The sequence below is a fragment of the Crocuta crocuta genome, unplaced genomic scaffold, assembly GCF_008692635.1.
Source record: "Crocuta crocuta isolate KB4526 unplaced genomic scaffold, BGI_CrCroc_1.0 scaffold6, whole genome shotgun sequence".
Classification (NCBI taxonomy): Eukaryota; Metazoa; Chordata; class Mammalia; order Carnivora; family Hyaenidae; genus Crocuta; species Crocuta crocuta.
The window spans coordinates 9,002,403-9,029,647 of NW_027531917.1; the positions used below are offsets into that span (position 1 = coordinate 9,002,403).

A 27,245-nucleotide genomic window follows, 5' to 3' on the forward strand; every position below is an offset into this window, starting at 1 on the left:
GCCAAGACCAAAGCTACCTTTTTTTTAATCCATATTTAAAGTCTGGAAGAATTCTATGGTAAAAAAGAGTAAACTGAGTTTTTAAAATAGCAAACTGAACAACTCAAAGATATTTATATGTGAGGAACAAGATGTTAAAATGCTCATCTTTTTCTTCTCATTCTCTTTTCATCTGCTCTATCCAACAGTGAAACTATTGCAAGTATAAAACTTCTTTGGCAAAACCCCAAAACTCTGTAGTTTTCAATGGAATATTTCTTAAACCTCAGACACTGAAGGCTCATTAGAGGTTCATGCAAAATGCCACCACAGCAGTATCTGTAGTAAATCTGTATTCACATTAGTATATTGGGATTTTTTTGTTCCCTTTGAAAATTTACATATCAGCTAGAGTTAAGTGCTGATTAAAAAAATAAAATATGTGTATCTAATGGTGATCTGCCCCTCCTGCCCCTCAATATGCCTAATTTCTACCACAGGATATAATGAACATGTGTTTTTTTGCTTGCTGGGATTTGTGATCTTTCTTGGTAAAGCACATGTAGGTTTTGTTGTTCCTAACTTAAATAGCCATTTAAAAGTTTGAAAAAAAAATTCAATTTGTAATCATTTCAGAATAGGAAACTGTTTCGCGGGATACCTGGTGGGCTCAGTTGGTGGAACATGTGACTCCTGATCTCGGGGTTGTGATTTTGAGCCCCACTTTGGGTGTAGAGATTACTTAAAAGTAAAATCTTAAAAAAAAAAGAAACTTTCCTGCATTACTTAAATTTTACAAAAAGATTGAGAACTACTAATGCTAAAATGCAATTAAAGTTTGTTATGATGTCATCTAAAATTTTAAATTTGTTTTAAACCTGTTAAAGATGCACTTTCATGGTATTTTAGAACATTCTGTTTCTAATGTTCTCAGAGAGCCCTTTCTTCTTGGAGGCCCGGAGCGAAGACTGCCCGTGGAGTCCTGAGTCCTGCTGTAGGCAGAAGGGCCCGCCTCCTGCCCCATTTGCAGTCTTTAGTCATGGTGGAGAGCGTGGTCCCTGCATGAAGCCTGCGGTGGTTACTGAAGGTGCAGCAGCTGGAGGCTGTCTGCCCACTGCTGCCTTGGGGGCAGGGACATCCGAGCAGGCTCTCCAAGACTGCCACAGAGGTGAAAACATGTATATCCATCACAGGAGGATTAGCAGAGGTCTTGAAGTGTAGGTTAGTGATTTTGAGGATTAGCTCTCCTTTGAGTTAGAAGTATTACCGCGTTTCAGTGTGAGCTGATAATTTCTAAGAACACTCAATTCCCAATACCTTGCAGAAAATACAGCCAGTAATGGTAGCGAAATTCACCATATCTGACAAAAGGTGTGCCATAAAAATAGCGTAACTATTTGATAGAGTAGCTGTTATATTAGATTGTTTTTGTAATTTGTGTTTATCTTTAATGTTTCTTTTTTTTCACATTTATTTATTTTGAGAGAGAGATAGTGCGCATGAGCGGGAGAGGGGTAGAGAGAGAGAGAGAGAGGGAGACACAGAATCTCAAATAGGCTCCAGACTCTGAGCCAGCAGCACAGGGCCAGACACGGAGCTAGAACTTGGAATGAGGAGATCATGACCTAGACCAAAGTCAGCTGCTTAACCGACTGAGCCACCCAGGCACCACTTTAATGTTCTATTAGGTATGGATTGTGCGCATAATAAAAATATTACCGTACCAAAACCAATGTGCTTTTAGATCATGAACAAAATATTTAGATAGGAAATATCATGCCAGGAGAAATGCCAAATTGGAACAGTCAACAGAGATGACTGGGTGTCCCTTCAGTACTGTGCTGGCCATTGTCAGACCCTCTCTGGATGATCTGTTTCTAGACGGAGTTCACCTTTGATTGTCTTCCTAGGCTATTTTACAACTGTGAATTTAAGTTGCAGGAAAACAGTGATGTATAACAATTGTTCCCATTACAATTAAAATAGAACATTCACTAGAGAGATAGAACTGCTTTATGTACAGTAGAAAAGATGACTCCAATGATTACATTTATTGTCCTATAGGATATTAATCAGCCTGGAACAAATTAATAAATTTAAGTATTCCTGATTGCCTAGAATACATATATACACAAATATGTATTTATATGTGTATATTTATCTGTTCTTCAAATTTTACTTTAATTTAAAAAATAAACCAGTTTAATCTTTTGTAGGATGCAATAAACAGAAATAAATATATAATAGTCTCCTCATTAATTAATACACTAAATAAAATCCTTAACTTGAACTTGATCTTGTGTTCACTTTGTATTAGTACCATGGCTGTGATATTTATTAGCTTTCTGAAAATTATAGTTTAGCAGAGAATTTTTCTAATGTGAAGCAAATGCATTTGAAAAAAAGAGAAATGCTACTGGGAAAATGTTTGCCAATTTTAGACCAGTCTATGCCAAATTTGGTGTCAGACACACAAGACTATCCAAATTGCTTGTGAATGTGAATGAGGTGATAAATCAGGTTTCAAAAATCCTTAATCTCCAAGTGATACAAGATTGAATGTGTTAAGGATTAAAACAATATTAAAATCCTCATGGATCAGCAAGTTTCTTTTCATAGTTCACTGAATCATGCAGTGAACCTGGAATAGCTGGATGAACAGGTACAAGGAGTATGTAACCATATTAAATAGCATTCTTCAAAGCAACTTATTGCCAATAGAAGACCAGTAGCATTCCAGGCCTTGGAATATGTTTTATTTGTAAAAACGAAAAAAAAATCCCACCCAGATGCACACCCACACTTATACAAATCTACAGACCCAATGCTATATAAATTGTTAAATATTTCAGGCAATATACTTTCAATGCATCTAAATGTGTAAACATTATCTAAATTTAGATGGAGAGGAGAATGAATTATCAGACACCTTTGCAACAGACCTCCCCCTACACCCTACACTGAAATAATACATACAGTCCGGGCTAGTTTCAAATTCAAACTTGCGACTGTTGCTCCCGTATCCAGCAGCAGTTCGGGCTCGGATTTGGAATACATAAGTAGTGTCAGGTTTGAGGCTACTGATGGTCACATTCGTGCCTCTTGCCCTCAGAATGGTATAGCTTGTCTCTTGCTCCTGCTTTGAGGTAAGAAAAATCATGTTAAAATCAAATCTTCATCAGGTAATTAGATAGTAAAAAGGTGAGCCACCCAAAATCAGTTCTTGCAGATTTTACCAACAACAAAGGACGCATGAAAGAGATGACAATTATTTCACTCTCTGAATACAATAGAGGCATTTTTAGGCTAAAAATACATACAGAATTTCCTAACTTGGATAAAATGATTTGTGCCCTGCACATACAGCAGAAGTTAGTTTTCATTCTTACACGTTAGTGAATATGCGAGTGATATGCTTTCTTCATTGCCAAGCCTGAATGAAAACTTCAGTCCAATTTCAAAAATAAACTTACAAAGAGGAAAATATTCTTTTGAATTAAACTTAATAGGGATACGCTACTGATTCTCAGAAAAATATTTTATCAATTACAGAATACTAAAATTTAAAAAGGCCCAGGTTTTATATATAGCACTACATTAATAACTTTCTCAGAATCAGTTATCTGTGCACTGTATTTAATCTAAGTCACTGTGATTCAGTAGAGGCACATATCTTTGGATCAAAGCCTAGAGATATTTCCCCAAAGGATCTTCTCCAGGAGACTCACATTGTATAGAAGGAGATTCACAGTGCACATTAACAGTAAAGTCTTTTAGTGTCACGCCTTGTGTACAAAAATTGGATTTACACAGAATTGTGTTTTCCCCCTAAGGCACATTAACATATAGTGAGCGCTTTTGGGTAACCTGATTTTGAACAATGGTGGAATGTCCCTGCACCATGGTGGGGCCTGGAGTGGACATCCTCAACCAAAATGACAGAATAGTACCAGAAAATGTTCAATATTACAGACCCATTTTAGTTAGAGATGCTAGGTATGTATTAAGTAGCATTTGAGTTGGTATATTAAATAATAAAGAGGATCAAATATATTTATTTTACAGAAATAATTCATTTTTTAAAAGCTTGAGCATATGCCTAAACTTCACTCTGTTTATCATTATTAGTGAACTAAACAGTCAAAAAAAGCTAGACCTTGAAAAAAAAGAAAGAAAGAAAAAGAAAGCTAGATATTAATGAGCTTAAATTCTAGTGAAACATTCAAAACGTTTCCAAGTATCATTATATATATATATACACACACATATATATGAATTCATATACATATGAATAATTTTTAAATTTATGTATGTAAGATAAAAGTAAGTATTTATATAAATGTATATATTGAAGATAATATTGCAAGTAAGTTTGTATCAAATTTTAAAATGTTTAGGGATTAAAAAGTAGATTCAGCCATTTTTTCCTGCACTGGTAAGTATTGTTTAATCTAAGGATGTGCATTGTGCTTTGCTGGTAGAGTCTGACAGAAGTTCAGAATTTTGTGAATGTTTGTCAAGATATGAGCATAGATTAACTGTATTTCTGAATTAGCCCTAAAGGTCTAAAGGTTGGATGTTTCCTGGTTTTTCTATCTAGTGTGAACTGAGGCATATCATTATTTATTTTATTTTGTTGCATTGTCTATAAAACATGGATTCTTATATTTGCCCAATCTTTTAAAAACACTTTTAAAAACAAAAGCTCATAATCAGATGAGTATTTCACATTGTTACAGTGGAGCACCAAAAGCTAGGATGTAAGTTATTTATACTATGCCTTTAGCACAATAAAGTTGATTAGCCCTCTTTTTCTTCTTTTAATGAAAGAGATTCCTTTCCCTGCATGTGGCAGTATGGAAGAAAATGTCATCATACTTGTTTGTGAAATACATTAACCTCAATAAAGAGAATAAATACACAATGTAGATAAATGTTTACACATTATGATTTTTTTGCACAACTATTCATACCACTAATTCTCCTGTCTCTAATAACCCACATTCGTTTAGAGCAAGGCTTCTAATACAGGGAAACACACTAATGGAAGAGTCATGGCTGCCTGGAATCAAACCAGAGACCTGTTCATTAACAGTGAGCTTATGAACAATTCAAATAATGCCATTGACTCTGTTTTCTTATTTGTGGATGAACCTATCTGCCCACTTTTGTAGGATTATCAGACAACTCAAAATTAAATAATGTATGCCAAACTGTTCTATGAAGTGCTCCATAAATGCACAATTTATTTTTAATTCACCTTAAAATACTTTGTAAAGTGCACACAAATATGGTTTGTTCATGTTGGTAGCTATAAAACCACCTAGGTCCGATAAGATTTAAATATATCTTGCTTTCAAACCTCACCATAATTTATAACCAAAGAAAAATAAGTGCCGTTTAGAGTGATGAAATACTATATCCTAAATTCTACTTATAAATAATTATGCACCTATTTTTATAATTGTATTACTGAACCACAATTTTATGATGTGGATCAAACTTATCCATCTACACCTACCTTTCTAAATTACCTTGTATAATATCAAGAAAGCTTTTCATTGTCAGTTCAATAACACAATGGTTTTGTTATTAGTTCAATGTTCCTATTTGTACTGAATGAAATTCATGTGAATGTGAAGGTCAGGAAACGATGCCTAGGCAATAAACTAAGGAACAGCCCATCAGTAGATGAATCACTGAAATAGTTGGTAGAACAAGTCTCAATGTGAAAGGACAAATGTCATTTCTAATGCCACAACTAGATAGCTTAAATCTGGTACTGACATTTTTGCTGTGGCTTATTGCTACAAAATGGGGGATATTTGGCACAATGATTTTATTTTATTTTTTAAATGTTTTATTTATTTCTAGGAGAGAGAGAGAGAGACAGCGTGAGCAGGGGAGGGTCAGAGAGAGAGGGAGTCACAGACTGAAACAGGCTCCAGGCTCTGAGCTGGCAGTCAGCACAGAGCCTGATGCGGGGCTCGAACCCACGAACCGTGAGATCATGACCTAAGCGAAAGTTGGACGCTTAACCGACTAAGCCACCCAGGCGCCCCGGCACAATGATTTTAAAACCCCACTCTACTTATAAATCAAAGGTATCAGAGGACCAGAGTTCCAAACAGAGCTCTACCGTGCCATTGATTTCTCTGCAAGTGCACAAGTCATAACAAGGTAACCTTTTTCCCTACACAGCCCAACCCTTTAACATCATCTCCCCACCTTTTCATAGTATTTGACCTCGTAGTCCAATATGATCCCATTAGGGTGTTCAGGTTCCTGCCAGGATAAAGAGATGCTGTTTCTGGATGTTCGATCCTTCTTGATCGTCATGACAGGCGATGGAGCTGTAAAGAAAAAAATCGGAGGGGACGTTGGGAGGACACCAATCAATCCAACTGGTAAGGGTGGTAAAGAAGAGCAGAGAGAGAAGGGAACAAGCAAATTCAGGCTATCATTGCTCTAATCTTCGGCAAGAAAGCACTGTCTCCATTTCAGAGGCTCTGGAGTATTAATCTGGCCACATATCAAGCCTCAGCAGCTGGATTATAGCCTTGGTACATACAAGCCTATGGAAAATGAGCTGAGATTTTCAGCTGCTGGTGGACTGGTGGCAAGTGAGCAGATGTTTTCAATCTGCTACTATAATGTAAGCAATGAAATATATTTGATATATTAAAAAAAGAACAAAACATCAGGGCTACCTATTTGTTATAATGTTGCAAAGTTATTAATGCCAGATTCTTCAGCTCATTGATAACATTTTCATATGCAACTCTTTAAGAGGACTGGAATCCATTATGCACCAGGAGTCCCTTGGTATCTATAGGTAATAATAATATTTAGTGTATTGTAAAATATACAGGGTTTAGAACATATTATAGTAGGTCTTGACTTTTGACAAAAATCTCACATGAATAAAATTATCAGGAAATAACAATTTTCTGCTGTTACATTTTTATTTCTTAAAATATATATATTTAATAAGAAATACTAAGGAACTGATTACTTTTGGTGTCACAAAGCTTGGGATATATTTTAGGGTGTCTTATTGGGTGCTGATTCTACACTTGTTATGTTTTGCTATGCATTACCTAAAGTATAGAATAAGAATCAAAATCATCTGTTTGGATCAGATATCATAGGGTCACCTTCATTTCTAATGGAATATTAAATTAATTTTAAGTGATATCCTCTTTTAAATCCTTCCATTAAAAAGAAAAATGCGTACTATCCCTCAGTGCACTTCTGGTTTCAAATCTCAGCTTTGGTACACTGGCCAACTGAAATATCTCACTGTGGGGCTCAGCAGCATTCTGCCCTAATGGACCGCAGCAAAATAAATTGCAAACATGAAACAAACAAAAATAAAGAATTTTCAAGTACATTAACTATTGAATTGTTTTCACTGCTTAAAAACCTATTTTCTTATAGATTTTTCTCAAATCTAGAATTATGAGAATGCAGTGTATTTGTATTCATTCACCCAAGTAGCTAGCATTAGAAGTTTCGTATTTGAGGATTTGATGTTCCTGTGATTGTCGCATGCTGACATTTGCATCTAACCTCTTAAATTGTTCCCATTTATAAATGCTTTTCATTTGTATTCCTTACTTAAAATAAAGCATTTGTTAAGCTTGCCTCATGACCCTGTATTAGAATGGGTAAATGTAAATGAAAAATCTGCTGCAATACATTTCCCATCCCCCTATTTCTACTATTTGTAAGATCTTCTGAACTCTTTTGTAATTAGAGCATGATTCATTTAATGGGCAGGGAAGGATTATTGAATCTTTTGCCAAGGAAAAATGTAGTTGTTGCTTTTCTGATGGGAAAGTAAATACATTTTTATTCATATTTTTCCTATTAGCAATTAATATCCTTTCATGTAATTTAGCATCGTTTACTTCTCATATTTAATTTTCGTCTATTCAATATTATTGTTTTATTTCTTGGATTGGCCTCATAGCACCCTCACCCCTCCAACCTGTACTGGTTTGCTACTTTGAATTGATTCTTAGCAAAGAATAATTTATTTTGTTTATATTTCACTAAAGTGTTATAAATGTATTCAATGTATCTAAATACATCACTCAGTTATAAATAAATAAAAAAGTTACATTTTGAGAATTATTTTCTTTTACTTTAACTCTAACACCTAAAAAACCCAATTCATTATCCCATTGCTAATAAAAAAGTTGTAGCACTAATGTCCTGTGAAACAAATATTGTTTTTGTACAAAATGAAAAATTCCACTAAGTTTCCTACTGAAATAAATTCGTAATGGAGTAACTTTTAATATATACTTACAGAGCATTTCAAAGATGCTTACTGTTGGAACACTTTATTAGTAAACCCATGGAGACCCTACACTGAATCCATATCACCATGAAACTCGTTCATTTTTCCTAACAATTAAAATACATTTTTCAGAGAAGTTTTGAAAATTACCATGCATGGCATCTCCCCTTAAAAAACAACAGTGACAAAAAAAACCCCAAAAAAACAAAAGCAAAAATCCCCCACAAAACCCACAGAAACCAAAAACCAAAAACAAGAGAGAAAATAATTCATTTTCTAAGAACAACTGTGAGGAAGGCTATATTAACGTTTTAATGAAAGCTTTGTAGGCTGGGATCTGCCCAACGTTTACTGCTTCTGCACTGAGCAAGGCTCTATAACTGCTCAAATTCTTCAAAGGTCTTTGAGCAAGCTGCAGGGCCCTGTTTGACTGTAATAAATAGTCTTTTGTAATTCCACACTTACTTAAGTAGAGGCAATTGCTCGGAGCTTGTGCCATCTCTAAGTTAAATGAACCTTTTCTGATTGCTGCTTTTAGGCCTCTGTTAAGTCATTTGTTCTGCTCTTTTAATGCACGCCTCTTGTGTTGGCTACGTTTCAACAGTGTCAGCCCTGCGCACCAGCTGGGATCCCGTCACATTGAGGTAATGCTCATCAATATTTTAATATTCATAAATAATTAACAGAAATTGTTTTTCTCTCTCCTAATAAATAATTTTAGGACATAATGAAACATACTGCAGGAAGAGATGAATTCCGTGGGCACTACACTGTATCAATGCTTTTGAAAAGATTTTCTAGAACACTCCGAATTCATGTCTTGAAGTATAATTTGTCTACACTTCCTTATGTGCTTGTAGAATTTGTAATATTAATCAGAAACAGTGATATGGATTACATTTCTTTAAGTTAATTTCCAGGTATTAAAGAGTGATTTGTTCAAAGTGCCAGTTTCCAAACTCCATACAAATCTTTTAAATTTATTATTATTTTTTAATATGTAAGAGAACATGGTATTGCAATATATACCATAAAATAGATTTGACTTTTTGGTCATCATTTCTTTTTTTTTTTTTTTTTAACTTTGATGTGAAAGAATGGTGAGTCATAGTTACATGGAATGAAAAAAAATATAGGGGCACCTGGGTGGCTCAGTTGGTTGTCTGACTCTTGATTTTGGCTCAGGACATGATTTCACAGTTCCTGAGATTGAGCTCCACATCAGGTTCTGTGCTAACAGAACCTGCTTGAAATTGTCTCTCTCCCTCTTTCTCCGCCCTTTTCCTGCCCGTGCACGTTTGAGAGTTTACTCTCTCTTTCTCTCTCTCAAAATAAGTAAATAAACTTATATACATCCCAAAACTAGAAATATGCTCTCAGCTAGAGTGAAAAGTTACATAGGAGGAGGAGACACAGGTCGTTCGCAGCAAAATTCAGGTGTAAAAGCTAAAACAGCAATTACTGGTCAACAAGCCAAAAACCGAAGATTAAGAGTTTTAATCTGAGGCCTCTTTTATATACGTCAAATGATATATTACTGAAACGACTCTCATTAAGAGGAAGAAGTTGATGACAAAATAGGCTGCTATGAACCTGGTCCAGGCTTTTATGCAGGTTAGTAAATACAGAGTTTTATAGGAAAGAGCATATGAAAAAGTGGTAACAAGAAAAATTAAAACAGTAGGTAGGAAATAATTTTTAGTAAGCTAACAGCCTTCTTTAAAATAATGTCTTGGTGTGAAAGTACAGCTTGGTTGTACTGATATTTGATAGGACACAATTATTTGATCCTTAGCTTTTGCTGTTTGGGGTAAACCGGATATACCTGTCCTCTGGGAAATAAAGAATGGGGACATGGCATACTTACAAAGTGAAATGTATTATATTTTAATTGAAATATTTCTTAAAAGAATACACATACAAGAAAAAAGGTTTGGGAGGGAAAGAGAGCCTCATGAATCACAGTTAATAATCCTCCATGAAGCTTTCCTTTTTTTTTCATAGTTTTTTTTTAAAGTTTATTTATTTTGAGAAAGACAGAGAGAGACAGCATGAGCAGGGGAGGGGCAGAGAGAAAGAAGAAGACATAGAATCTGAAGCAGACTCCAGGCTCTGAGCTGTCAGTACAGACCTTGATGTGAGGCTCGATCCCATGAGCAAGATCATGACTTGAGCCGAAGTCGGACGCCCAACTGACTGAGCCACCCAGGAACTCCCATGAAGCTTTCCTATACTTACATTATACCACTGAAAAATTCTGACCCTTCAAGGTACTACAAAAATTCTGCAGTGTCACAGCTGACTTGCTCAAGGCTCTTTCAATTAATTCTTCTTTAAAAGTTTTTTTTTTTTTTTTGGTTATGACACAGGACTATACTGGTATTTTTACCCTATGTTATCTTGTAATATGTGTTTTGTAAAAACTGCTATCAAATGCTTTCAATTTCTGTTCTGGGGAAACATCAGTTTCTGGGAACCAAGGATTAGATGTTCACTGGGTATCTACTTGCCTAGTTCCAGACCATTGCAATTGGCAGCCTCTTAAATCAGAAACATGTAATGGCTAGTCTAGAGGACAGTGAGATAAGAGAAGTATAACCTTTAATAGTTGGTCATTAAACCCCAGTTATTTATTTATAAAAGAAAGGCAGTGTTTTCTCCCATTGCCAATGTAACTCAAGCCATTGACTGCATCTAATGAAATAATCGAAAAAACAAATTTCAGTGAAGAAGCAGAAAATTCAATGAAGAAGCAGAAAACTTAAAGAGGTTTCCATGTAAAGAGATTGGGTTAGAGATGGGGCTTGTATGGTTTACAAATTGTATTTGAATTACACATACACATGATATATTTGCATGCCAAATCTGACAGACATGGAAGAGATTCATTATTTTAACTGTGGTGTATTTAAGTTACGTTTACTATTATTTTGCAGCTAAAATATGACCCATCCTTAGAATCAGGAAGTCAAAACTTCAAAATTCAACTCCTAAAGGATCTAGTTTGGTTTGTTTGTTTTTATTGGGACTTTCCTCCTTCTGGGTTTGGGAATTTCTAATGAACCTCTGAGGTATCTGTGGTTTAGAGATTGGACAAGTTAAAGTAATAACAAAAAGGGCTCAGTATTTCTTTTCTAAGTGAGCCAAAGCTTTTTAAAATTATCTCCATGGGAAAATATTATGCAGTAAATGGTTGAAAGATTTTTACTTTGAATCAGACATGCCTTTAAAAGCATTACTCCCTTATATTTTTGTACCATTCATTACAATGCCCACTTAAGAACATTTCCTTCTTGGTTTTTTAGGAAGTGAACCCTTCTATTAAATCCAGAAACACTTTTGGGTTTGAATTAGCATGATCATTCATAGCTTAATGTTCTCCATCTCACCACCCCAGTCCTGATTTCCTCAACCTGTTGCTGTCCGGAATTTCCTGTTTGGGTCTCAGGACTCACTATCTTTACAGCCTAACCAGTTTGAATTTCAGAGTTAAACTTTATGTACTCTCCCTCACCAGCAACCCTGCAGGCCAACAGCTTCAAAATCTGAAAGCTGATAGACTTTCTTTATTCATTTCTACTTTTCCAGCCCTGCTTCAGTTCAAACTCTTGCCACTTTTCACCTGCATTGGATTCTACACTTTTCATCTCAGTTCTTCCAGAAATGCAACTTTCTACACCTTTTGATGACTTATCATTTTATAAAGTAAATGAAACATTAACCCTCCCCTCCTTCAAAATTTCATAATTTCAAATCGGTCTTTTCTAAGCTTTTTAACTAACTATAAGATCCGAAAGAAAGGTCTGGTAATCTACACTTTTAAGTTCATACAGAAAACTCTAAGATCACACATTTGGGAAGTTCTGAACTACAAGGAGATACATCAATTGAAATTCATTACATAATTATTTAAGGTTCTTCATAAGACAGAAACATACATACTAGCTTTATTATTTATTGCTCCCCTTTCAAACTAAAAATCTAAAGATAATTTCTTTGGTCATCTGTCCGCTACACTCGCTGTCTGGAACACTCAATCTTTTCCTTTCCATCTGAAAAATCTCTTGTATTTATAATCCTTAGAAATCCATTGCTAAAAGAATTCCCCCATACTGCCCTTCCTGAGTCCCTCAGGCAAAGGTTAATCAGCTTCTTCCTCTATTCTGATGTACAGAATAATTGTTCATTCTCTTATTATTTAGCCTACTGCATTATGTTGTAATTACATAATTTGCTTACCAATATGTCTTCCCACTATATTATAAGCCCCTCAGAGTCTTTAGTGCTTAATGTCATGACAACCTTGCATAAAACTAGCTATGCAGTTTGATTAGCTTTGCAGTAAACTATACAATATATTTTGTGGTTATTTCCTTTGAAAGATAAATTCTATTTTGCTCTTGATGTTAAAATAACAAAATTCGAACCAAAATGAAAACTCTATGTTTAGCAGAGATACCCTTATCTATAAAATTATGTCATTAATTTTCTATAGTAAAGAGAAAAGTAATTTCCTCAACCGAACCAATAGCGCCGGCATTCTCTTCCAACTACTACAGTCACAACACTCTGACACATCTGGTCACCAAATGTGTGAGTTTTCCTCACACTGACCAATTCTATGATACCAGCTGGGTTTCTTACAATTTAAATTCTGATATTATCTACTAGAAATAGCATCAGAATCCATGGGTTAAGGGCTCAGTCCCACAGGATTGTCCTCCATTTAACCAGTTGCACCTAGTAGGCTCTCAGGTAACTCACAATTTTGGTCTGACTTGGCTACTAATCAAAGGTTCCCATGACCTCCTTCTCCCCTTTGATTTCTTTGCTAATATGGCTCACAGCCCTGAGGAAAATACTTACATATATCAATTCATTAAAGAATATAAAGAGATACACAGAGCAAGGTCTGGGAGGGTCCCAAGTACAGGAACTTCTCTCCTGGTGGAGTACGGGTGTATCACCCTGCTGGTACGTGACTCTCCTCCCAGACCTGGAAGCCCTCCACATCTCATAATATTAGAATTTTTACAGAGGCTTCATCAGGTAGGCATGATCAAGCTTAACTCCATGTTCAAACCTTCTCCCTTCTCAAGAGAATGGGTGGCAATGTTGAAAATCCCAAGCTTCTCATCATGGCTTGGTCTTTCCACTCACCAGTCCCCATCCAGGAGCCATCCAGAAGCTTACCCAGAGTCACCTCATTAGAACAACAGATACACTTCTTGCCCAGGAAATTACAAGAGTTTCAGGAGTCTTGTATCAGGAACTGATGCTAACAACCAAGTACTAGAACAAAAAATGCTCCTATTGCTCGATCACTTAGAACATGACAAGAGATTGGGGAACTTAAGTGGCTCAGTCAGTTGACATCCGGGAACTGTTTTGGCTCAGGTCATGATCTCACAGTTCATGAGATCGAGTCCCACATCCAACTCTGCTAACAGTGCGGAGTCTGCTTGGGATTCTCTCTCTCCTTCTCTCTCTGTCCCTCCCCTGTACTCTCTCTCTCCCAGAATAAATAAATAAACATTAAAAAAAAGAAAATTACAAGAGTTTTAGGAGCTCTCTGCTAGGAACTGGGGACAGAGACTAATATGTATTTTCTGTTATCTCACATATGTGATATGGCTTTGAAAATCTATGGAAGGTAAACCACAAGTTTTTAAAAATAATGTTTCAATGTGAAAGAGGTTAATATTGATAAGTAACTATTTTAAAAACTCTTATTGTTCACTTGGACTTGATTAATCTCTAAAATAAGGAATCACGTAGGTAGGAAATAATAGAAATTAGAGCAAATAAAAGTTTTTTCTTAACTTTCTGTCATTGAAAAATACAGTACACTAGCAAAGTTATCATAAAATACTAAGATTACTGAAGAGGTTATATATATCTACAACATCATTACTTTTAGGACAAAAATAAAATATGTTTCTTAGATTTGCTGAGATATTCTACAATATTCTTTTCTCTTTAGGTCTTTCAGAGGGAGATGCGTACTTTCAAAGTTTCTGCAGTTTCTGAGCCTAGTGAGCCCTATCCAAAGACATCATGCTTTGATATGCAGGGCAATGATGCTGATAGTTGGTTCTTCATCTAAATATTTGCGTGTATATAAGTGTGTGTATTTGCATGTGTGTATTTTAACCTAATGTTCTTTCTTACACAGATTATATGGTGCTAGAGAACCTGATTGTCTTTTACTCTTTACGTGAGACAAATGATTTTCAACTACATCTGGGATATTCTTTTTCTTCATCAATTACGCATGAAACAGAAAGTACTTTCAAAATTCCTAGACAGGCATTTAGCTATGCACACATTATTTTAAAATACACAATATTCTTTATTTCTGAAAATATTTGCTTTACAATTCTAGCTATTTTCCTATGCCTAAACTTAGAAAAATATGTTCCAGAGATAATATAAACAATCTACATGGAAAGGATAGAATCTTCTCTCCCAGACAGCCAAAAGTTGTTTGAGAAATTACTCACTTCATATCTCAATATCTTAAAATTTCTGAATATCTTAAAATTTCCAGAAGCTACATCTTGACTTTGTGAGTCTTAATGTCTAAATCCAGATTATTTTTTTTAAAGTTGCCCTTAGAAAAGTTTTTCTAGTTATAGATTTTGAAAATTTGCTTTGATGGGATTTTAATATCCCACGTTCCCAACCAATGTAGGATTAATTTCAACAAGATTTCCTGCATGTTGTCTTAATTGAGTGGTTTCCACAAAATAAAGACAGTAGTGTACAAGCTTCAAAATTCAAGTGAGTAATCAAAGTAAATAACTAAATATGAACCCTTGGGCAAAATCAGATAATATCTTATACAACTTTTTAGTGCAGAAAAGGTTATTTTAGTATAGACAGTTCCAAAGATTAAGAGGGATGATTGCTGAATATGGCTAATGGAAATATGGTGGTGGGAAAAGGGTTATGCTGCAAAGTCAAGCCCAGATGAGTGAAGAACAAAGTTTAGATTATAACTAAGGTAACCACATTGTGAGTTTTTGTTTGTATGTTTCTTTTAAAGGGTGGCTGAGGTAATAAGTCTGTTCTAACTCAGTCAATTAGAGGTAGAGCTGCTACATTCCAGCAGAGGACAGATGGAGCTGACTCTGGACCTTGATGGTACCCTCTGTCGAGCCTGTGACAAAGGGCTTGCTGCCTTCTAATTTACTGCAGAAGTGGAGAGGTGCAACTTAGATACATTGTTAGTGCAGGAGACAACTGACATTTATTCTGCTTCCACTTTACACATAATGGTAAGAAATATAATAAAAAAGATTACCCTCTCGGGCTGTTTGGTTTATGTGCTCAATCAAGACAGAAATGGGGAGAAAAATTTATATTATATATAGTAATATTTATGTATAAAACATATTTATATAATATTAATATATAGTTTTATATTTATTATAATACATAAAATATATAATATAGTTATAGTAAACAAGACAAAATATATACTGGTCTTAAATAAATTAAACTTAGCAAACTAACTGTAGACAGATGGAAGAGGCCACTGATAGAAATCGTCTATATTTTGAGTGAGATACATATCTTTGTCAAAAATTACTGCATTTTATACTTACAATTAATATGACTCACTATATGTAAACGTTACTTCAATTTAAAAAGAGGCCAAAACAGATTTTTTTTGCTCAGATCTTACTATGTAACTATATTAACTACCTCTTCTTATTTTCTGTGTTCTCAAAACTCTGGCCTCTGACGCCTTGCTGACTGGGGTAGATTGCCTCTCCCAAGGCTAGCCAATTCCTACAAACAGCAAAGATTGGCCAAGAAGTGTGCATTTCATATGCAAAGCAATAAATCCAGAGCCTTCTCTATCTAGATGTATAGCCTAGGAGGCAATATTTCTCTGCCTTAATTGTCTCACAGCCAGGTACCAGGCAGCTAGAGAGTCCCTATACCTCAAAGTCCACTGAAATTATTCAAACTAGCCAGTCTTAGGTGTATGTATCTTGCATTGCCTTTCCCACAGAGACTGCAATAGAGTCTCTTGCCCATGCTTTCTGCCTGCTTCTTCTGCCTCCTGACTGACCCAAGCATTTCTCTGTGTGATCCTCCATGGTGCGGCATTCTCCCCTTCCACTGGGAACTGTAAGGAACAAACTGTCTTCTTCATAACAATCATCTTCTGATTGATCTGTTAGCCTCACCATACCTGAACAATAATAAAAATAATATTTTAAGACAATTATAGTAGTGGAATATTGTCTAGAAGTTATTTCAAGCAAGTAAAAGACTTCTTCTTGACAGCACTATAAGATATCTAAGGAAATACCTGGAATGCGCACAGTCTTGCTGTAATTTTTTGTCTCTCCCATCAAATCCAGAGATTTCCATGATGCAGTGTTTCTGATGTCTAACCAACTAAGGTTTAAAATCAGCCTACAGCAGCTTTAATAGTACATAGTTTTAACCTATTATGCTATTTAAGAAAGAGATCCTTCGGATCCTCTGAGACCCTTCAGAGATCCTCTGATCTTAGAGACTTGCTATCTGTTGGCCTCTTATGTTTCTGCTCATCAACTCCATGGTTTTAGCCACATCACATCATTAAACACTACACACTAAATCATAAGCTAAAGCTCTTATCTGGACCTACTTCTAGTTGGCATACTTGAGGCCCAAGGTAAATCATTTTGTTCTGTTTACTGGATCTTTTCATTTTTACAAGTAAGAAGAGAAAAGAAAAAAGAGAAAATGATCCATAGTTGTGTCAGTCCAGAATCTTCAATAGGTCATATTTAAATTCTGTTGCGTAGGGTCAGTTGGGATCTCTGTCACAAGTAATAAATAGCTAACTTTAACTGAGGCACCAAAATTTGAAACACACACACACACACACACACACACACAGACATTCATGCATTTGTTGAATTCATGTGTGGTCTTATAATAACTTCACTTTAACTTAAATACATTCTTGAGTGAGTGAGAAACTGATTTACTACTGAAGGAATGACAACTGTCCTGTCCTTATACGTATCACATGCATAGGTAATCAACTATTACGTCCCACTGTTGTATGAATCATGAATTTTTATAGTGCATTATTCCTCCATAAATGTACACCATAGAAGTATATGTTATATCCAGATATTATTGATTCTGTGTGTGGAAGCAGAAAAAATGTTGAGAAATTCTGCTCTGTGTATGGATTACGTAGGCCTGGCCCCCATGGCTTGTATATTCCCAGCAATTCTACCCTGAGTGGAGCAGAGACTAAGTGAAGCAGGGAGAGAAGGCTTCTTTAGGAATCATGGAGGTTGATCTATTCCTTTACAGTGATAAAAGCCCAAACTTCCCATACCAGAAAATCTGCACAAGCTGGTCCAACATTCAAAATCAGATTTTCAAAATTAGCTTGGACCTATCCAATTTATTTACATACAGGAATACTCACTGGATTGAAAAAAAGTGGAGGAGGGGCAAGAGAGTATTCCAGAAAGGAAGATTTTGGGTGGGTAACTATATAGACTAGAGAATAGTTTATTATCATAAAATCATCTTACTGAGCTGCTCTATAATGTTTATTTTTGAGAGAGAGGGAGAGAGTGCAAGCAGGGAGAGGCAGAGAGAGAGGGAGACAGAGGATCTGAAGCAGGCTGAGTCCTGACAGCAGAGAATCTGATGCAGGGCTCCATCTCACCAACCTGAGCCAATCCTGATCATGACCTGAGCCGAAGTTGGATGCTTGCTTAATGGACTAACCTACCCAGGTGTCCCTAAGCAGCCCTACTTCTATGTTACCTTGATGCTAGGTAATTATTTATGGTATGTTTATACTCTTAAAAACAAAATAGTTTTTATTTGTTAATTTGAAAGAAATCACCTGAAAATTTTTAGTAAAATAGGAGAGAGTTAAATGCATTTGACAATTACATGGATCCTCATATGCACTCTATGTCTCTTCAAATTATGCATCCCAAGACCTTTATCTAATTTCAATTAAAATTTAACAAATTAAATAGTAAAAAAGAGGTTGTGCTTATTAATTTTTTGTAGTCTAGCTGTCTGAAGGATGCAGGTGGGAAGTATGCTAATTTGGGTATGTTTTGCATATTTATACAAACAAAATGCACACCAGCAGAGACTTACAGAATTTCTGAATGCAATCATGCCTGCAAAATTTCTATTTTGGCTGTAAAATTTGCATTGTTCATGCTTGCATTTAGTTATACTTCCCAAACTCTTTTTGTCCCAAATTCCCTTTCTCTACCCATATCACTTGATTAAGAAATGTAAACATTTAATTGCAATAAACAACATTTTATTCCCCACAGATTCTAAAAAATACAAGCAGAAAACAAAGGAGAAATAGCAAAGGCAGACTACCTGCTGCTTAATTTCCATGATGCCTGTGGTTTGACCTCTTTACTTCCAGCAACAAGATTAATTTATCTAAAGAATTTTTGTCAAGTACCTTTTGAACTAGAATGAGGTTTGGAAGAATTCTAATTCTCAAGTCCATCCAAATAAGGGAAATGCACCAATACATATTTTTGCAATTATGTAAACGCCACATAATTGACCTTAGCATTTTAAGGAGTAGAGCAAATTAATTTTCACATGCAACATAAAAATTTTAGCACATTCGAAAAAAAATAGATTTAAGTTGTTCCATTTTTGGATAGCATAAGTAAAGCTAAAAAGAAAATTATGTGAATACCAAAATAGTAATACTTGTTAAGAATTTGGCTTTCGTTTTAATGTGTGTAGTTTCCTGCATTTCCAATTCCCAATAGCTAACAGACAATTGTCTTTAGTCTACACAGACCAACAGTTCTTAGACAGAGCTGCGTAAACTTCAGTTTGCAGAGGAAGACATTTTACCCAAAGTGTGGAAAAATTCTTAACATTCATTCCCAAGCTTGTGAACTAAACTCAAGTCACTTTGTGTTGAGTTTTATTTATGAAAAACTAAATTCAACATAAAGACTCTTACTTTAGATTTCTGTTTAAAAACAGCTTAAAAACAGTGGTAACTTTACCATTTACTTATTAGGGTGATAAAATTATCCGAAATTGATGTATGGCAATGGCTGAATCAGTCAGAAGAGGTACTAAACATTATTGGATTGTACACTTGAAATGGGTAAATTTCATGAGATATTAAACACACCCCATTAAGTTACACACACACACACACACACACACACACACACAAGTATGTACATAAAAGACTAGGTTTATATATAAAAGAATAATCTGAAATAAAAATAATAGTATACATGGTTTACTGATATTGAGAAGTGGTTAAATTGCATGACTTTGCATAATTTTAAACGTTTTTCCACTGTGTTCCAAGTATTATTTTTTTCTAATTTTCAGGCTTGTTTGTGAAAAAAACAAGGACACATCTGTGTGAAACCATTATATAGGCATTATTACTTGTTACTGACTTGGTCTGTCAGATTCCTTCTGGAATTGAAAAACAATAGGCCAAGAATCATTATTATTCACGTTGCTCAGTCTGTGGTTTAGCTTTAGAAACATGCTTTTCAAGTTAAATTTCCTTCAAAGTGCACCTAGCTAGAAAAAAATCAGGGAAAAATGCTAGAGGCAAAGCAAACTTGAGGTTTGAAATGTCTGGCAGTCCATTCTCCAAACACAACTGGGTTTTTCTATTCCAGCTACATTCTAGGGGGCTCAGAGTTGGTTTTCATACATGCATTTATGAATCTATGTATATATCTTGCTTTCCTGGATGGTTAACGTGTGATACTTTTATTTTTCGTTAACCTGAGAAATAAGTAACTGGTAATTTGATTTGGAGCTATAATGGTTTGGTTTAATACTCTGAAAGGGGATCCTGGAACAAGAGTTCTGTAAGACCAGACACTGGGTCCTACGCAATGTATAAAATTTGCAAATGAGTACATGTGGAATGAATATTCCACTAACATTATTAGCATCTAATGGATAGCCAATTACATACTATCAGTATAAAGTCCGTGCTCTTCTCATTGATAAACTAGAAAAAAAAATGTTTTTAAACACATTACAAGTTCTTTTGGTAATTCACCACAAGCTTCTAGTGAAATGGTGGATCATGAAATCAGACCAGAAAAAAATCAACCCAAATAAAACAAGTTTTGAACAACAACAACAACAAACAACAACAAACCTATGGGTTTGTTTTAAAATCTGTATCAATTAAATTTGTAATAAAGTATGAAGCTACGAGAACTAGAGACACAAAAGGCAAATTTTGAGAAAAATTTTCCAACACATTCCATGAAGTCAGCAGGGAAGGATTGTTTTTACAAGAAAACAATCAAGCAATTGTAGGAAGAAAACATGCAGCCAAAGAATTTATTCAGTTAACATCTATAATTTAACAAAATAACATATGTTCAAAGTAAGTTTTTGGAGATAAATTAAAACGTCCTTATGGACTACAAATTGCTAACTACCAATGTTCATTTAAGGAAAAGACAAGTAATATTGATGACTAACCATCCCAAAAATGCCAGTTGCAAAACCAGTTTCTGAATACTGTGTCAACTTTGCTAGTACCTTTGAAATCTTAAATCAATACATTGATATCAATACATGTTTAATCCAAATATAGGTGGAAGATATGTAATATATGTGTTTATATTTTTAATTATCAAAATAAATATAAAATTACAAAGAATGAGTCCAAATATTTTATGAAATTTGAACGTAAATTCTTTAAACTATGTCAATCATCAGAAATCCAATACCAGTAAAAAATTATAGACCCATAATTGATATTTACAAAAAGAACACTGATGAAATGTAAAACCTGAACACAGTAATCTTTTAAAAAAATTTTTTTTAACATTTATTTACTTTTGAGAGACAGAGAGAGACAGAGAACAAGTGGCGGAGGGGCAGAGAGACAGACACACACATACATAGAATCTAAAGAAGGATCCAGGTTCTGAGCTGTCAGCACAGAGCCCGATGCGGGGCTGGAACTCACAAACCCCAAGATCATGACCTGAGCTGAAGTCAGACACTCAACTGACTGAGCCACCCAGGCTCCCCCATAGGTATCTTATCTGCACTTTTGCCTTCCATGGTTTCAGCTACCTGTGGTCACCCATAGTCTAGTGATAGATGATCCTCCTTCTGACTTATTATCAGAACGTCAGTAATAGCCTAATGCTATGTCACAATACCTATGTCATTTATCTCACTTCCTCTCATGACATAGGCATTTTATCCTCTCACATCATCATTATCATAAGAAAGGTGAGTACAGAGGCTCCTGGGTGGCTCAGTCAGTTAAGCATCTGACTCTTGATTTCCACTTAGGTCATGATTTTCTGGTTTGTGAGTTTGAATCCCATATTGGGCTCTGAGCTGACAGCCTGGAGCCTACTTGGGATTCTCTCTCTCTGCCCCACCTCTGATCTCTCTCTCTCTCTCTCCTTCTCTTTCAAAATAAATAAACATAAAAAAAGAAGGGGGAGTATTATACAAAAAGGAATTTTGAGGGAGAGAGAGAGAAGAAAAGAGCACATTCACATATTTTTAATTGAGATTGTTCAATTTTATTATTAGTTATTGTTAATATCTTACTGTGCCTAATTATAAATTAAACTTTAGCATAAATATGTATGCATTAGAAAAAATAGTATATATAGGGTTTGTTATTATCTGTAGTTTCAGGCATTCCCTGGGGGTCTTGGAATCTATCCCCCACAGATAAAGGGGCATTACTGTATATATTTATATGTATACACACACATATGTGTATATACATGATATACATGTATTGTGTATATATAGATATATAAATACATGTACATATATATATTTTCTATGTAATGTTCAACTGCTGATGATTTTTTATGTTAAATTCACACATTATTTTATTTAATTCTATTTTATTTAACAGCTATCTTAAAAAAATGAGAATTCTTTTTTCTGATTCCACAAAAAGGAAATGCTAAATTAAAAACATTAAGAAACAAGGGGCGCCTGGGTGGCTTGGTCGTTTAAGCATCCTACTTTGGTTCAGGTCATGATCTTGCGGTTAGTGAGTGTGTTGACAGCTCAGAATCCTACTTCAGATTCTGTCTCCCTCTCTCTCTGCCCCTCCCCCATTCACGCTCTGTCCCTGTCTCTCTCTAAAATAGATAAACAACAATAACAGCAAACTATTTAAGAAACTCAGTTAAACCAGTTAGGAAATGGGGGTACTCTCACTTATTTGCACATACTTCTCTAATTTGAATCCCTCCACTCATATCTACCAATATCTTCTGCAATGTAAATAATGAGATAATTTCTGTTTCTATTTTACAGAAGAGAAAAAAAATAAATGGTCATTTTAAAAAATAAAAACAGTTAATGACTACCATTAACCCCATACTCTTCTTTCCTACTATTCTACTGGAATAAGACCAAAGAAGTATTGAGGCAGTTCTCTGGAAAGACACTTCAGACAGTATAATTTGTATTTCATTTATTAAAACAATAATCCTAAAGAGTCTTAAAGCTCTCATTATTGCTCTGAGGCCCTTTCTAAATTAATAATGTAATGAGTATCTCTTTACATGTTCCCTTTTACATATCTTTGATTAATTTTTAGTAAAAAAAAATTAAAGTAAATACCATAAAATTATTTCTTTCCCAAAGAACTTGTGTATCTATTACATGCCAGGCACTGTGGAAGGTACGATGGTTTAAACAATGTAAAAAGCAGATGTGAAGCCTGCCTTTATAGAGATTGAAAACACTCTCATCACTAGAGTTGGATTTCCTTACAAATTACTGATACCCCATGTTCCCTTAAATCCATATGGAACTTATTATCTCAGTTAAACACTAACTGGTTTGAAGTACTCCAATCCATCCAGGATACCTAATGCATATCTCGTTGGTGTCCCAACAATATCCCTTTGGAATTTAAAATGGAGGATAACTTTTCTATTACAAGCTGCCAGCACTTACTCTACTTGGGAGGGCTTTCTTTGAACATCAGAGTCAGTTCTGCCAAACACTTCAGGGTGGAAATTTTAAGAATTAATACTCCTTCAATTACGTCTCTTCCTTGGAACAGCTCTCAGTCAAAGGCTGACAGGGAGTTAAGGTGTAAATACCCAAGCTTTCTCTTCATTTGGAAGGGATAGCTCTAAAGCAAATGTGCTATACCAGCTCTCACCACTTAGACTTAATTTCTGGTTTCCCACTGGGCAACCTGATCAATAACTCACCTTCCAGGGGTTTCCTTCATTCTCCTGTTTCATTTTCATACTCCCCTACCTGTGTCTCCTGGGATAATCTCCCCAATAAAAAACTTGTATTCAAATTCTCATTTCAACATCTACTGGAAAAATACCAAGACACCTTGGGTCTATGAAGATTATCTGGGATACTGATGACAGCCAAGTCTGTCTTGAGCTCTATTTAGATTTTCAAGATACTTAAACAATTTATGTCTGCTCTAGTTAATAGCTAACTCTGTCATTAGGGATTTTTAGTATCCACTGGGTCTGAGCTTAGGGAAACCAAACACATAAACAGCAAGTTTACAGTTACACAGAGCTAACATGCACATACATATATTCCTGCCCCAGCATTATTAATGCCTCCAACTCACTCTTGATGTTGTAAATTGTAATACAGATAATAATATTAGAAATTGAGTAACATGACTACAGTTGCTACAGTGGGATGTTTGTGATACTATATGGAAGGTCAGTGGCATCACTTGTGTTCAGTGGGGCCTCTTTTTCTGACTACTCCAAGTAGGGATGACTCTTCTGATACAAATGGTTAGTTTTTAATAATTTTTATCTAGTTCTTGTAGGCTCAGAATGCAGCATTGTCAGGTTAGAGAAGCAGAAGTGTTTTATTTCTTGGCCATTCTTGGGGATTGCCAAGCGAACCAAAATGTATCATGACAATGGGGCCTCGAACACAAAACAGACATCCCAATACATACCAGACCCATAGAATTTTTTTTAAGTGGAAAGCAGAGAAGAGAGTTCCACTGATCTGTTGAAACTTGCCTTCCTAGTCACTGATGACATTGCTGGAATATCTCATACGTTTCTATTACTTTCAATTATTAGTACCCAGTATACCCTAGTATAAAATGGCAGTTTTCTGGTTTTGAGAAATAATAGCTGGCACTTTTATTCCTTCTTCCTCTTTTCTGGTCTTGTGGCACTGGGGAGAGGTTATGGATCAATGAAAAGTTCACACTGTGCACACAACTGTGCTGTATTTGTTGAGTTCCACCATTTCCTTGGCTGATATCTGCTTTTAGAATTGTGTGCTAGCTTTCTGTAGCCACTCACGACTTTTCTCAGAAGACTTTGTAGTCTCCATCCTGTGTGGACCCATTGTGAGCCACTTAAAACATCCCCAAGATATATTTGGCCCCAAATTTTGAAATTTTCTTTTCAATGTAGTATACATACTTCATTTTTGTACTACTTTGTGATCTTTGTTGCCAATTTCCAAGCTACAAAAAATAACTACATTTTAGCTTTCCGTTTGGAAACTCATTTTGAACAGATTCTTCTATTGTCTTAATAAATTCTTGATATTTATTATATATAGTATTATGTGCAGTACTTGTATCATAATAAATGGACCAAATGACTCCATCTTATCTTAGAGTGAAATTCTTGTAGCTGGGATGAATCAAGCCATGTGATGACACCTTCATCATACACAGCTCTCAAAGTTTTACAGAGTGCAATTTAATTCTGTGTTAGGGTAACATGTTATAGAAGCCCACAAATAGAAGGCTAGAATTGGATTTAAAGTGAGCTAAAATAGATCTCTGAATAAATCCTTCCTGTCAATTCACATGGTGAGTGAAAATTAGAGTTCAGTAGGAATCAGAGAAGGAGGCAGATAAGCAAATCCCCTCTGGGAGAGACTCCTTCATAGCAAGGTGATGATACTCTGGTATCCTACTGTCTAACAGACTTCACCAAAAGAGATGCCTCTCCCATAGGAATTGAAAGGACTGGGCTTACGCAGGAATCTTCCATTCTTGCTCCTTCAGTCCCCATATTACCATTTCACAGCAATTACTCCAATGTATTTTTTTATGAGGTAAGGCAGATGTTAGAAAGAGATATGAAATACATATAGGCTGATGTAGGTAGCCTACATAAAATGATGAGGGTACTATACGTTTGTATTAAGTTTTTATCTTGTCTAAGAATCAGTTTAAAAAATGGGTTTGAATAGTTATAAATGAATAATATAATTTAACAGTAAAGATCAAAGGAGATGAGGAAAAAAGCCCAATTTATGTCTTATAGGGTTAATATTTACATGTTACTCATCTTTGTAAATCTTTATTCTTGCAAAGATTTGAAATGAATGAAAATTGATTTCAAGAATAAATATGAATATTATACAGCATGAATTCTATTTGTGTCAAACTAATCAAATGAGAAAGATACAAGAATAAAAACAAGACAAACAAACAAATAAAACAAAACAGGAATGGACTCATAAATACAGAGAACACGTTGACACTTGCCAGAGAGGAGGGGGTGGGAAGATGGGTGAAAAGGTGAAGGGGATTAAGAGTTGCAAACTTTCAGTTATAAAATAAATAAGACATGGGGACACAGAATACAGCATAGAGAATATAGTCAATAATATTAATATAATAATAATAACTTCGTGTGGTGACAGATGGTAACTAGACTTACCATGGTGAGTATTTCATAATGTACATAAATGTCAATCACTATGTTGTACACCTGAAACTAATATAACATTGTATGTTAACTATACTTCAACAGGAAAAAAAAAAGAATTGAAACCACCTTTATGGAGTAAAAAAACTACAAAAACAAAGTGATAAAGTATTTGTGAGGACTACATATTTTCTTAATCAAGATACATTTGTTTGATCAAATCACTTTTTTCATGCAGCAGTTCTATACTGATACATTCTGCGTTCTTTTTGTGGTTTAAATTGATTTTCTGAATACTTCCCTTTAAAATATATTGCCAGAGCAAAGCGAGATAACATACGTTTTGGTAAGAGTCAGATGTTAAGTTTTTCTATTTGTTTTATTTATGATTTAAGGTAACTGCCTCATTCATCAAGAATAATGCAAACCACAGCCTTCAGGAGACAGAGACTAAGCCGTTCAAATGAATGAGTATAAAGTGAATAGCTTGTGCCAAAGGATGATTCATTTGATTTAAAACACATTTGTAGAACACATTTTGGAACTGTGCACACTTGTTAATTTTTTCTTTTGTGATTTTCCTTCTCTTTTGCAGGCTGGCAATCAAAACCAGAATTTAGACAGTGCCAGTTTTGAGGAAGTGGTTAGGAGCATACCTGGAAATGGCACATAGTCCAATGAAACAGGTTTTTTCATTAGAAAAAAAAAAAAGTCTGTGCTCAGTATTAACAAAAGCTGCTGTATGGTTTGGGTTTTTTTATTTTAAAAAAATGTTTGGTAATACAGAAGCCTGAGCTTAAGTATGGGGGTGACAAGAAATTGCCAGAAATAGTCGATGTGCTCCATCACAGTGTAGAGCCATTCGAGTTCCAAAACTGTATCTGAGGCCTCTTCAGCCTTTAGGAAGTAACTTGTGAAACTGAGAGCTGTCTCAGGGTCTTCTCCTGATACAGCCTATTATCTTATCTGCAGAGAACACAGGGGTTGACTCATTCTACATACATCAAATGCATCAATCTTTCATTCCGAGGCAGGTAAATGTCAATCCCAGTTTGATTTGAATCTCTCAAACCAGATTGATCATTAGTTTTGAAGAAATTTGCAGTAACATTTTCTTCTCTGCTTCTTTTTTTCCATAGGTTCTAAATTTTTAGAACTGAATAAAGCTTTTAGATGACTTCCTAAGCTAGAAGTGAATCACAGAGAATCGCCCTGTAGAAACAATGGACCTGATACAAAAGCCTACCCCCAGTCATACT

The 27,245-nt window shown here is 35.1% G+C and overlaps 1 protein-coding gene across 5 annotated transcripts in view; it reads right to left on the reverse strand.

The window, feature by feature from the left end:
* EPHA3 (EPH receptor A3) overlaps positions 1 to 27,245 on the reverse strand; it is a 351,638-nt gene that overhangs the window by 70,504 nt on the left and 253,889 nt on the right. For 4 of the 5 annotated variants that reach the window (XM_077774853.1, XM_077774856.1, XM_077774855.1 and 1 more), the window contains exons 6-7: positions 6,208 to 6,332; positions 2,956 to 3,118 (exon numbers count right to left, since the gene is read on the reverse strand). In XM_077774853.1, coding sequence (XP_077630979.1) covers positions 2,956 to 3,118; positions 6,208 to 6,332 — 288 coding nt within the window. The remainder of the gene's footprint in view (positions 1 to 2,955; positions 3,119 to 6,207; positions 6,333 to 27,245) is intronic. The other variant, XM_077774854.1, reaches the window with a different exon arrangement.